Source organism: Acanthisitta chloris, unplaced genomic scaffold (assembly GCF_000695815.1).
Source record: "Acanthisitta chloris isolate BGI_N310 unplaced genomic scaffold, ASM69581v1 scaffold13516, whole genome shotgun sequence".
Taxonomy (NCBI): domain Eukaryota; kingdom Metazoa; phylum Chordata; class Aves; order Passeriformes; family Acanthisittidae; genus Acanthisitta; species Acanthisitta chloris.
The window spans coordinates 32,806-46,712 of NW_008677721.1; the positions used below are offsets into that span (position 1 = coordinate 32,806).

At 42.9% G+C, this 13,907-nt stretch overlaps 1 protein-coding gene across 1 annotated transcript in view; it reads left to right on the forward strand.

The window, feature by feature from the left end:
- Positions 1-13,907, forward strand: part of ABAT (4-aminobutyrate aminotransferase) — a 28,048-nt gene that overhangs the window by 10,950 nt on the left and 3,191 nt on the right. The window contains exons 3-12 of the mRNA XM_009076632.1: positions 174-203; positions 786-903; positions 5,619-5,668; positions 9,357-9,437; positions 9,930-10,022; positions 10,453-10,515; positions 11,076-11,139; positions 11,856-12,004; positions 12,772-12,909; positions 13,123-13,290. Of these exons, the coding sequence (XP_009074880.1) occupies positions 174-203; positions 786-903; positions 5,619-5,668; positions 9,357-9,437; positions 9,930-10,022; positions 10,453-10,515; positions 11,076-11,139; positions 11,856-12,004; positions 12,772-12,909; positions 13,123-13,290 (954 nt within the window). The remainder of the gene's footprint in view (positions 1-173; positions 204-785; positions 904-5,618; positions 5,669-9,356; positions 9,438-9,929; positions 10,023-10,452; positions 10,516-11,075; positions 11,140-11,855; positions 12,005-12,771; positions 12,910-13,122; positions 13,291-13,907) is intronic.

Genomic DNA, 13,907 nt, shown 5'->3' on the forward strand with positions numbered 1-13,907 from the left:
GATGCGAAATAACACACTGATATTGATCCAGGCCAAGATCCCTTTGGCCTTCTTGGCCATCTGTGCACACTGTTGGCTCTGCAAGGTTTGCATGTGATTTATGGGGTCATACATGCTCTGTCAGTATTTGTTAATTCCATAGCTGAGACTCTTTGACATTTGTTTTTCTACAGGAATTAATGAAGAAGCTGAATGGCATTCAGGTAATTAGTCAAGTTTTCTGTGTTTTTGGGGGGTGTTAAATCTGTGATTTCAGAACTTGTTTTAAAATCCTGTTCTGTATGTTTGTATGAAAACAACAGTGAAACACTTACTGGGTTTCCAGTGTAATACTGACTGCTGAGTGCATTATGTGTGGTATATATGTGCATTTGAATAAAATCCTTTTTAGTACATTTGAATGCTGCAGAATCATTTTGTTAGCATCAGTGACTTTTCTTTCAACGTATGTTTAAACTATATGTGTTTAAAGAAAAGCTTTGGAGTCCTTACAAAGTGGCCAGTGAAAACAAGGTTTATTTGAGCTCAAGTTTAAAATATGTCAACCTAAGTGCATATTGCTTTGCTAAGATGAGAATTCCTCAAAGCCTGTGCTTCATTTCTTGCCCTTTAACAGTCCCTCTTTATAAAAATAGCTGTGGAGTTAATTCCCATGCAACAATTACAATGTGTCTTTTTATCCTGGTATTAGAGATTTTGGTCAGATTTTGCTGTATAACCATTAGTTGCACCTTCCTACACACTGCTACCTTTAAAAGCACTAATTGTTTGGTTTTCCCCTGAAGAATGCAGAAGCTGTGCACTTCTTTTGCAACTATGAAGAGAGCAGAGGGAACTACCTGGTGGATGTAGATGGCAATCGCATGCTGGATCTCTACTCCCAGATTTCATCCATCCCAATAGGTAGGAGACACTTGTACCAAAATGTTTTGCTTTGTCTTCAAGCTCTCATTTTCTTATCTCAGGCACTGCCAGAGATGTTGGTTGATTAACTGAAAAAACCAAACTGACATAATGTATACCTCGTTGTGATCAGGGACACCTCACTGCTCTCTAGGGTGTAGTGGTGGTTTGGAATAGCTGAAGAAACTACAAATTTGATACTTAAGGCTCACTTGAAGTTCATAGTAGTGCCTGGAAGAAGGTCTAGGATTTGAATATGCAAGGTCCACAGTTCAGGTTGTCTTTGTTAGCCTGGATTTGTGCACTTTGTGGTTCAGATTGCCCTGAAAGGTTATGGATATTCCCTCACTGGACATCTTTAAGAACCATCTGAACACAATCCTGTGCCATGTGCTCTGGGATGGTCCTGCTTGAGCAGGGAAGTTGGATCAGATGACCCACTGTGATCCCTTCCAACCTGATTCTGTGATTCTTTAACACTATGTTACGGTTTTAAACATTAACAAGCACAACTTAAACATTTTAACATTAAATTACATGCTTTAGTTAACATTTCTGTCTCAAAAGAACGAAAAAAGGAGTGAGCCATGTGGCCTGCAGTAGGGTGAAACAAGCCAATCACTGAGCTATTGTGCTGAGTGAAAGCAAAGGTGGCAGGTGAGTTGGGCTGGGGGACCAGACATGAGGCTTAGCAAGTGCTTGGGAAAGTCAGTTAATTTCTTTGTGTAGCATTTCAAGCAGAAGCAAAGCAGAGATGTAGGTCCCAGCTGCAGCAAATACAGGTTTCAGTAGTTCAGTTCAGTTTGTTCCTCTCAGTTGCTTAAAAATACATTTCTGCAGAAGTGCTGGGGTAATTCAAAAGGTAGATGATGTGCTATGTATAGAAACCATGATGACTCAAAATCATCCCTACAGGCCTCCTTTCCTGGGAAACAGAATTTAGTGATGTTGAGGTTGTTACCAAGTTTTTGGCATCTAAGACCTTGTGACTGCAATGGGTGTTCAGCTATCTCAGCCTTCTTTGCAGACAGTTAATGTTTTTTCTCTCACATAGCACTCAACGAATGTGTAATCATTCCAGAACCCTTCAGTGTTTGTAGCTTATTTGCCTCAACTCAAGCTCTAGCTGTTTTGTATCTTTTAGAGGCTGCACTGAGGTTGGCAGGTGGAAATAGGGTGAGACAGAGGAGCACAAAGCTGTCTGCCAATGCCATTGGATTTTAGGTTTCTAGGAAAGGAGTTGTTCATGACTTCCCATTCTGCACACAAGAAATGCTGGTTTGGAGACAGTGGTGCTTGGTCATGTAGTTGAAGGAAAGTCAGTGCATACTCCAAAAGAGTGAAATTAAGGTTGTACAGACAGTGCACTGAGGTTTTCCTACCTTCTGGTGATTGATGGTGCAACTATACCTCTTTCAATATAGTTTTGTGTATAAAATATTAAAGTAGCAAGGAGAAAATTGGCAGAAATGTGCAAGGACTTCTGCAGTTCACTTTCTCTGGTTGATTGAAACTGCTGACATAGGTACAAGACTCCAGGACCTGTAGCTGACCCTCAGCTAAGCCATCTAGTTCTTCCTTCACATGTGGCAATGCCTTCTTGAAGACAAGCTGGGTTTTTGTCCTAGGGGACATGTTCCTCAGTCCCAAAGGAACTATAGCACAGTGCTGCATACACCTGCTCAGATAATGACTTTATGATGTGGAGCAACAAGGAGTAAATGGAAATGTAATACTTGCAGGCTGACTGAAACCTAACACACAGCATTAATTAAATGTACTGCATGACCAGATTGACTATCTGTAGCTGCTAATAACATCCCTCCTGGTGACAGAGGTAGGTCCTAGACCAGGAGACCAAAACAAGTTCACAAGGTGCTGGCTAGTCATCTGTGCTTATCTCTCTGCAAGTAAATCCAATAAAACCTTTTATGAATCTGTCATGACTTACCAAGATTTAATAATGATCTGCTACACTAGAATATATTTATCAGCAGAAGCTGAGAGGTAAAAAGTGCCTGTGTGGAGAGATAAGAATTAAAGTATAAAAAACCTCTAGGTAAAGATGCTCTGGACTGTTTCTTGATGAAAAATAAAAATTAAAACAGTTTTTAACCCCATGGTTTTTGGGCAGCTGTAGCACAGCATAGTCCTTTAAATCCTTATCTAATCTGTCTAAAGAGTCAGAAACTCTGTGGAGTCAAATGCAAGAGGAGATGCTATCGATGTGTTTACCAGCAAACATCCTGGGTTAGCAAATGAAACAATGTGCTTTTCAGGGCTGGGAAGGTTTGTTTTGTTTGGGGAGATGTAGAGAGGTGTAGTTTGATATTGCTGACAGCAGCCTGCTGCTCAGTTCAAACAATTCTTTGGGCTTTCTCCATCTCATTATTTCAGCAGCCTCTAGTTGGTTTTTTTCCCTTTTGCAGACAGGCACATTCATGAGCCTGGAGGACATGTACGTTCCTGTCACACTGATCCAGACACACAGCAAGAGTGATGGAGCAGGTGCCCTTCCCTTAGAGCCAGCTCAGTCACTTCTGACTGCATTTGTAAAGCTACAAACCCTTGCATTTGTCAGGGCAATGAACCAAGTTGCTGCCTGTTTGCCATCTCATCCCAGAGCTGTTTGACTTGTGTGCCATAGTTATATAATGGTTATTCAGCCATTTCTTTAGCTGTTCCTGGTGTTGGTTTATGACTGTCACCCCACATACCAGTTCTTTCCTCACACTGTCCTACTCTTCCTGCAGCAGTCAGGCTCTAACTCTCTTCTTCCACTGGTGCCTGGTGGAAGAAGCACAAGTGGAATAGAGAGTGTTAGGTGAAAGATCACTTAGCACAGAAGAGACATCTTGTGTGGGTGGGAAAGGGTAAGTCATGGGTAACAGGAGCCTTGAGTTTGTTACATTAAGAGAAGATACAAAGATTTTCACATATCATGACACCAACAACAGGATTACATATGTTACAAGCAACCCCAGAGTTGATGGTTGAGCTTCCTAAGCAATGGTAGCTATTTATAAAAAACTTGCATAAGGTTTGGAGAGTTCTAAACCACTAGATCTAGTCTCAAAGGTGCTCTCAGTGGTAGCCACAGCTCCTGGGGTTACAGCTTTCAACTGTGTCATTACCTCAACAACTCTTCCCATCACAGCAGATGCCATGCAGATTTAGTTGTCTGTGCTCCAAATAACTGCTTGTATTATCTTCAGGATAATTTCAACAGATTTAGCAGCATGACATGCAGCTAAAACAATCTGGATATTTCCTTGTTTTCAACTAAAATATTCAAAGCTGAATTTATAATTGATTTGGTGATGCCATAGCCTAATGTCCCATTGCTCAGACTGGTTAATCAGGGCTGTTGTCATTCCACTGGAATGAGGATTCAGAGGCACAATAAGCTTTTTTAACAAAATGAGAATGGTCTGACTGCTGAGCAGTAGGGAAGATGAGATTTCCAACTGTTCATTCGTACAAGGAAATATTAATGATGGTGTTAATCTCTGGCTTTGGCATTTCATGCATTAGAAATCAAGCCTCAAGTGACATTTTGTGGCACACTCTAGCTGGAGGCTGTCACCAGTGGTGTCTCCCAGGGTTCTGTACTGGGCCCAGTTTTGTTCAACTGACTCATCAATGACCTGGCTGAGGGGACAGAGTTGCCTCCTCAGCAAGTTTGCTGATACAGAGCTAGGAGCAGTGGCTGATACCTCAGAGGGCTGTGCTGCCCTCCAGAGGGACCTGGACAGCTTGGAGCAGAGCAGAACCACCTGAAATTCAACAAGGGCAAGTGCATGTCCTGCACCTGGGGAGGAATAAGCCCAAGCACCAGGACAGGTTGGGCACTGACCTGCTGGAGAGCAGTTCTGTGGACAGAGCCTGTGCTGGTGGTTTGCTAGTGCATTCCAATGCACTGAAATGATGATTGCTAAATGAGTTTTTAGGGGGAGATTGGTAAAGATACAGATTTTTGCTTGTCTGTTTCTTATGGTCATCTGCCAGAGATGGGAACTGCATGGAAGAAAAGGATCAAGGGGGAAATATATGTTTCTAAGTAGACTTTACAGTGTGGACAAGTCCAATCAGTCAGTTGAGCAGGTCAGGGTGATGTTAGACTTTACAGTGTGGACACTGTAAGTCTACAGTCAGTCAGTTGAGCAGGTCAGGGTGATGGGGAGCGAGGGCAGTAGCAGCTTCTGGGAGGAGACTGGGAACACTTCTACAGCACAGCTAGATGGTGACTGGCAGGAACAATGCTGCAATGGGCAGAAAGTGATCTCTGCTCCTCCTTGAGGAAGATCCCGAGGTTCAGACTACATTGTACTGTAGATAAACCAAAAACACTTGGGAAACCTTTGAGAGGAGAGCGACCAAGCAGTTAATGTCAGTCCTGCAGTACTTGGTAAAAGCTGTTGATGATTCAATCAGGCAAAAGATCCATGACATGTTCACTTGGTTTTGTGTCGATTTTTAACATTCAGTACTAAAATATGTTTTGATATTTCCTGACACAAAATTTGTACCAAAGTTACAGATAATGAGAGGTTTATCCTACTTCAAAAGAAGTTCTATTATTAGGAGTTGAAAGATATAGAAGTCACACAGAAACAGTCAAGCATTAAGTTAAGGTTATTCTCTAGGTTAAGCTTTGCATTAGTTTCTTGAAACCAGAGAAATAACTGCTTGCATTTTTTGTTCTTTTTAATTAGGTTACAGCCATCCCTCCCTGATAAAGCTTTTACAGCAGCCACAGAACCTGGTAAGTGAGCTAGAACATGGAGAGCTTGGAGTTCTCTCCCTCCTTGTTGTGGACTTTCTCATTCTTAATTAAACTGATAGTGAATGCCTATGATTCAATTTAATGTATGATAGGATCTGCTTGATTTACTTTTCACTAGATGGAAAGAGCTTGGTAGTGTTTAAAAAGACACAAAAACCTCTGTGAAGCTGTACCAGAAGTAAACGTTTGACTGATGCATTTGATGTTTGCAGCCAGTCTTAAATCCTAGTTCAGCCACAGTGTTTCCAATGAACCATTTTTTTCATTTTCTGAGTGAAGGTTTTTGAGCCTGGGCCACAGCGTTTCCAATGAACCATTTTTTTAATTTTCTGAGTGAAGGTTTTTGAGCCTGAAAGCAAAGTACAGTTCCTTGAGAGAGAATATAGTATTTTGAATATGAAAATGGTGCCCTACATCTGGAATGCTGTGGGAAGTTCAGGGTTTTTTTGAAGGGGGTAGATAGTGACTGGTTGCTATCTCCTAAGTACACTCCAGCAAAGTGGAGACATTTGAGTTCCCTGAGTTGATTTGTTCTATGGAGTGCTCATTTCTTCAGGATGAGAAATTCTGCCTTCCCCAGAACTAAAATACTTCAAGTTTAAAAAAAAACCCAACAAATCGCCAGGACTGATGCTGGAGTTACCAAAGGCAGAGCTGGATGTTTCAGAAGGACTAGTATTTCTAAATACTTATGTTAACTCATTAAAATGGTTTCTGAGAAGAAAGTCTTCATTATAACGCAGCAGCAGGCAAGGGCAGGTTTTAAAAAAAAGAAAAGAACAAGTAAGCAAAAAACCCCAAACCAACAAAAAAACACAAACAAAAGGCCCTGTTGCCTGGTGATTTGCCCACTGGAGAAGGGAAGGTAAGAGGCTGCCAGCTAGAGCCCTGCAGTGAAAGGAACTCTTCCAAAGTGCAACACCAGTGGCACAACCAGGACCTCTCCCTCCCACAAATGAGCATCAAAGATGTCCTTGGTACCCTGTTCTGGTGTCTGAGCCCTGCACTGGCTCCCTGGAGAGGCACTGAGCCAACGTCTGTGCCTGGCTGCACTTGGGATCTCAATCAGGCCTGGGCACAGGGTGGGCAGTATGTTGGGTGTGCAGTGCCAAGGGCAGGGAGCTGTGAAGAGCAGAGCTTGTGCCAACCTGGCTGCAGACAGAGCTGTGTGCTGGGGTCTGACTGCAGGTAACACACCAGCTCTGTGGTGAAGGTACTCTGAGTGACACACACTGGGGTATAACCCTTGGTTAATGTTAGCCATGGGATCAGTGTTCTCCTGGAGGGATTTGTTGTTTGGTTGCTTTGTAATGCTCCATGTACCCTCTTTATAGCCAGCTATAAAGAACAGAATATGCATCTGTTCAATTGGGCCCACAGCAGGTTGATGCTGATGTTCTGTTTTTCCCAATTCTGAGTATCTCATTAACTACCAAAGAAAAATACACTTTTCTGCCTAATGGCAAATGTTGTCAATTGACTGTGACAGCCCATAATCAAATTCACAACAAATTTATGGCCTTGTATCTCTAACTTCATAGGAAAATTTACTTCTAATCTGAGAGCAAAAGTCAAGTAAGATTCCTCATAGCTACTAAACAAAACCTTTGTGTTCATCTGTCAGTAACATTTGCTTAGACTTGTTTTTTAAGCTTGAGTCTGTTGAAACAATGTTTTGGAAGGAACACACTTGAACAAGTTACAAAGTCCTAACTTACATGCTATTAAATCTTGTGTGAGACTTGGTTTTCCTGAAGAATCCTATTGAAATGGTCTTACAGGTACAGTGTGACCACTGACAGCTCTTGCTGCAGTTCACAGGTGAATAAATGAGTATTTGTGTTGGGGAGAAGGACTGAAGGATGCTGAGAAATATGCAATCTTGAGCTGCACTGAAGATCCAAGTGTTTTGAGGGAAGCAGCCTGTCCCCCCTGGAGACCTATTGAGACTTAACTCATTGAAGCTCAGCCTGTAATTTCAATGATTACTTGTTCAACAAGAAAAACAACACTAAAAAAAAACCCAGGCAAATAATGCTGCTTCACAGTTGGCAAATTTATTGAGCTTGTCCTTTTCTGAGCAAATTTAATTTAAGATAAAAAGTAGCACGATGTGAATCCAATAAGATTACCTACAAAGGCTTAGAACAGCAATGAATCCATTTTAATCCATGACACTTAATTTAAATTAATTGCAGAAATGTGACATTCATCTCCATTAGGGGACTGGGGAGGCTGAGGGGGTTTTTGCAGAGCTGCTCCTTAGAAACCCCAGTGTAGGCAGCAGGCTCAGGTTTCCCACCAGCTGCTGTTCACTGACATCAAAATTACATTTCCCAAAGGTGTGAATCCTGATATGGCCATTTCACAGGACCAGTGGGACCACCAAAGTTGGAAGGGACCTCAGCTGGTCTCTTGCCTAATGTCCTGCTCAGAGAGGGTCAGCAGTGAGGTCAGATCAGGGTGCTCAGGGCTTTAGCTTGGGTCTTGAAAATCTCAAAGAAAGGAGACTGCACTACCTCTTTGGACAGCAGGTACACTGCTTCCCTGTTCTCCTGGTGAAAAACCTTTGCTTTATACCCAAGTTGGTATCTCTCATGCTTTGATTTATGCCCATGGATTCTCATCTTTCACTGAAGAGCCTGGCTCCAACTTCTCAGCAACCTTTACATTCTGTGGAAAGTCTGTGTCCCTGGAATCATGGCTGTGATGCAGCAATGCAGAGTCAGTGCTGCTGACAGGGAAAGGGAATGGTGGGAGAAAAGAATCCTGGTAAGCAGACATGAGTTCAGCCAGGCAGTTTCCCAGTGGACTGTGGAATCCCACTGGTAGGAGAGATCACATTGCATCTGTGAAGACTACTTCAGCTTGAGTGGCTGCTGGTCAATGTCAGACCTCAGTGGAAAGGAGACATGTAGAATCATGTAGAATCAAGGTTGGAGGAGACCTTCAAGATCATCAAGTCCAACCATTAACCTGTCACTGCTCTAACCCCTGAAGCCTAAATCATATTCACCAGTGTCAGATCCAGACACCTCTTAAACACCTCCAGGGATGATGACTCCACCACCTCCCTGGGCAATATTCCTGACCTGTGCCTGTGGGCAAAGGTTTTTTGTCAGGAATCTATTTATTGTAATGTTGTGTTCTTGACCTTGCATGGGTGTTTGTTATCTTTCTCAGATATAGCCCCTGTTCTTTAAGTTTACCTTGCCCTGTTCCCCCAAATCCCATTGCAGTAGTACCTGGAGGATGTCTATAACCACAGCATTCTGAAATGGTCAGTCTTGAAGCTCAGTAAGGATGAAAATGCTGCCATCATGATTGAATTTAGATTTAGCTACTCAACCTAAAGGCAAGTAATAAAGATTTTAAAGCATATTTCCTGTGTATAAGGAAAATTGAGATTGAGCAACTAAAATGGCAATATTGAGGAGGCAATGTCAGTGTCAGTTAGCATGCACCATTCCTGAGCTGTCCTGCAAGAATGCAGTAATAAGGATTAGACAGAAAAACAGATTCTAAGTCATGGATATTAGACCCTGGTTTAAAACTCCTTGTGCCATGATACAAATTTGTAAGGAGAGTAAAATGTAATTGCTTTGATATCAACATATTTTCCATGTGATAGTAAAATGTAACAATTCCTCTTCCTTTGTCTTTTTAGAGCACTTTTATCAACAGACCTGCCCTAGGGATTTTACCTCCAGAGAACTTTGCAGAAAAACTGAAGGAGTCTTTGCTATCAGTAAGTTGGAGATAGCAGTGATGAGTTACCATGTTCTGTGCTCAGGGGTATGGCATATCAAGGGATGTTATGGATTCTAATAGGGAACATCACAGATTAGCTGTTTGTCCATGTGCCTTCCCACTGCAAGGAATGAGATCAAACCTCCTTCCCCAACTTGACAGCTGAGTGTGAGTGCATGACGTGTCTGCTCTGCACAGATGCAGCCTCTTTCCTTCTGGATTGAGAACTGATGAGAAAACACAGTTTGACTAACCTCTGTTCACTGTGTTTCCATAAGAGATAGTGGGATAAGTGGCTTCTCTTTGCCTTGATTGGAATTTGAAGATCCTTGGGACTGAAGCTGAGTTGAGCCTGCTCAGCTGCAGTTGACCTTGGCTTTCCTCACCCTAGGCATGAAATTCATGATGTTAAAGACTGATCACTACTATCATCACTTTGCACTATATTTGTGCTTAATATTTTGGAGTAATTTTCTGTTTTCCTTGACAGGTGGCTCCCAAGGGCCTGTCACAGGTGATGACCATGTCTTGTGGATCCTGCTCTAATGAAAACGCCTTCAAAGCAATATTCATGTGGTACAGAGTGAGTGAAATATTAAGCTGGTTTTGTGGGTTTAGATGTAGAAGTGATGATTTATTCATCATCAGAACTGTTACCGTAAAACGAAGTAAGGCTTGGAGATTGTCAGAAATGAGGATTTATTCATCATCAGAACTGTTACTGTAAAACGAAGTAAGGCTTGGAGATTGTCTTGCTCATTATGTTCTTTATATTCAACCTAGTATAAAATCTTTATTAAAAAGTATTCATCTAAACTTTGACTTTATATTGACACAACTTTAGAAATTATAAGAAGTGAAATAACCAAAATGCAGGTTGTAGTCAGTTTGTATGAGCCACAGTCAGTGTCTTCCTGGGCTCTAATCTGGAATATCAACATTACTGATTTGTGGTTCAGCCATGAATGTATTGGTTACAACTACAGGAAAATTCGTGTTTGGTTTTCTTGCAGAACAAGGAGAGGGGCCATAATAATGTCACAAAAGAAGAACTGGAATCTTGCATGATTAACCAGGTAACATTTGTTCCTTACCACACCTACAGATGTACCATTGGCTTGGGCTCGTGAGGGAAGATTGGGAGGAGGAATCTGCTTTGTCTGTGAAGAAGAATCTCAGTTTTGTAAATTTAGGAAATGGTGAAATACAAACTGCACCCAACAAATATCAGTGAGCCATCAGGGGGGTCTGACCTCTCCTCCCTGAGCCCCCCCCAGCCCCTGATGCCACCCCTGGGCACAGCTCCATGTGCTCCTAGTTTGTACAAAAAGGTGCTGATTGTGTTGAGTGCTCAGCCTGGTGTGAGCTCACCTGTGCAACGATGTTATGGCAGAGTATAAAATGCCAAGGATTCATTAGTGTTAATGATGGGAGGTCACTCAGTTTTTAGGGGGTGACAAATGTGTGTATTTAAGTGGGGGAGTGTAAGAGTTCATGGTGCTGAAGAGGAGATGGATCAGCACACAGTGAGGGGCTGCAGCTCAGACTGGCTGCCCTGCAGTGCTGTGGCCCTGGGGGTGTGTGGGGGTACCTGAGGCCCCCCACACTGACCACCACCTGTGTGCTCTGCTTGCAGCCCCCTGGCTGCCCTGACTACGCCATGCTCTCCTTCATGGGTGGCTTCCACGGCAGGACCCTGGGTAAGCACCTCCCTCCCTGCCCTCATGCCTCAGCTGCTGCTCTGAGCATCAGCTCATAGAGCTGTCACTAAGGGGAGATTCCCTCAGACACACAGCTCTGGTGTAGGTTCATTCAGGTTTGCCTTGGAAGCCCCACCAGTACTGAAACAGAATTTTGAGTGACAGTGGGAGCTGATTATTGAAAAGGTCTCTTATTGTCATTCTGAATCTGGAGTTTCCTGTCTGTACTCATGACAATCCACAGTGGGAGCTGATTATTGAAAAGTTCTCTTATTGTCATTCTGAATCTTGAGTTTCCTGTCTGTACTCATGACAATCTAACTCCTGGGGGAAAAAACATCACAAACATGATGTCACTCACTTTTCCCGTTTCATATTGGCTCAGTCCCTGTTCTGAGCATGTTACCTGTTCTGAGCTTTGTGAGCAGTTGTCTTTGGAGAGGTGAAACCCACCTGGTCTGAGCAACCTGTTCACACTGGCAGAGGTTCTCCTGTTCTTCTGGAACAAGTGCATGGGGAAGCTGATGCTTAAAAGCTAGAGCAATGCTCTTAAACCTGACTAAACCCAATTACCCAATTTCAGAAAATAAAGTAAAAAGAGCAATTAGAGTTATTCTACAGTCCTGATGTCAAGCAATTTTTCACCTCTTGGTAGCTTTTTTTCCTGCATTGTTCCTAGACAGGTATTGTTTTAATTTTTGCTTCTTTGGGTTTAGGTTGCTTAGCTACAACTCACTCTAAAGCAATTCACAAACTGGACATTCCCTCACTGGATTGGCCTATTGCTCCATTTCCAAGGCTAAAGTATCCCCTGGAAGATTTTGTGAAAGAGAATCAACAGGAAGAAGCCCGTTGTTTAGAGGAGGTAAAAAATTCCCTGGCAGCTTTCTGTTGGTTTTGATTTGAAATAATGAATAGTGTTGGTGGGATTAGTGCTTTTCACTAAAAGAATGTTTTCAGGGGTTGGAACAGCCTGTGATTAAAGCAGCATTCACTGTTGTTTACAGTCAGACATTTGTCCCTGCCTTTCAGAAGAACAGCCAGTAGACTGGGAAGGAGAGAGCTGCATGGGTCACACCAAAGGGAAATTTCACATGCAGAAGTTTATTATATCACATAATCACAGAATCAGTTAGGTTGGAAGGGACCACAGTGGGTCATCTGGTGCCACCTCCCTGCACATAGCTCAGGATTGTGTCCAGATGGTTCTGGAATATCTCCAGTGAGGGAGAATCCATGACCTCTCTGGACAATCTGTTCAGTGCTCAATGACTGCACAGCAAAGTTCTTCCTCATATTCAGGGGGAACTTCCTGGGCATCAATTTCTGCTGTTACCTCTTGTTTTATGGTTTCCACAAGTGAGCAGAGCCTGATCCATCATCTTGGCACTTCCCATTCATGTACTTGAATACATTAATGAGGTCCCTCTCAGTCATCTCTTCTCCAGACTCCCTCAGCCTTTCCTCATCAGTGAGGTGCTCCAGTCCCTTCAGCATCTTTGTTTGAGACAAAATCTGTCTCTTTTCATATTGTTTAGGTGGAATGACAAGGATGGCACAGCAAGGTGCAGTGGTGCCCACCACACTGCCAGCTGAACCTGGCTAGACCTCTCACACTGTTTGATTTTACAGGTGGAAGACCTGATTGTGAAGTACAGGAAAAAGAAGAAGATTGTGGCTGGAATCATTGTAGAACCAATACAGTCAGAGGGTGGGGACAATCATGCTTCAGATGATTTCTTCAGAAAGCTCCGAGATATTGCCAGAAAGGTAATAAAACATTTCACTGGTCACTGAGTGGTAGCCAAACATGGAAATACTTGTGGGTATCTCCAGAGGCCTCCCCCCTGCCCCAGGCACTTAGAGAGCTTCACAGGCCTCCTTAGCAGCAGTCAGGGCAATTATAGTTGGGTACCCACTACTAAGGGAGGTATTTCTGTTTTGAAACAAGGGCTCACACTCTGCTGTTCACTGTCTCTGCAGCATGGCTGTGCATTCCTGGTGGACGAGGTGCAGACAGGAGGTGGCTGCACAGGAAAATTCTGGGCACACGAACACTGGGGCCTGGATGACCCAGCTGATGTGGTAACCTTCAGTAAGAAGATGATGACGGGAGGATTTTTCCACAAAGAGGAGTTCAGGCCAAACGCTGTAAGATTTTTAATGAAACTTGGACTCTGTGCTAGTTGGTGACCCACTGAGGAGTGACTGTAATACCCGTGGAAGAGACAAGGTCTAGTTCAGCTGGGTGGAGCTGCTGTTTCACACATACTTGCTGTGTGCTCACACAGCAGTTGTCATCACTCCTTCACTTCTATTCCAGTTGCTGTCAGTCACTAAGGTCATAAGGCTGGCAGGAGGGACTGGAGAACTGAGTTTAGCCTTATGGAACTAACCTTCTGTACAAAATCCAGCCACAAACTGACACCTTTTCCTGCAGGGCAACTTGGGTCATTCAGAGCTTGTATATCAGCATTACAGATTCTGTCAGCAAGATTTCTTCTTTACATTAATGACATTTTAAATGTAACAAATGAAAAAAAAAGTAAAATTAAGGGGGAGAACATAAAGCTGATGTAACAAATGAAAAAAAAAAAGGTAAAATTAAGGGGGAGAACATAAAGCTTGATGCAAAACCTGTATAGGTGATGCTGATTTCATATCATCTACAGCCAAGTTTCAATGAGATATCAGAGCAGCAAGACAGAGTACACAAATGTGAAGCATGAGGTAGTTGCCCTGTGTTTCAGCTCAGCTGGGCAGCAGGA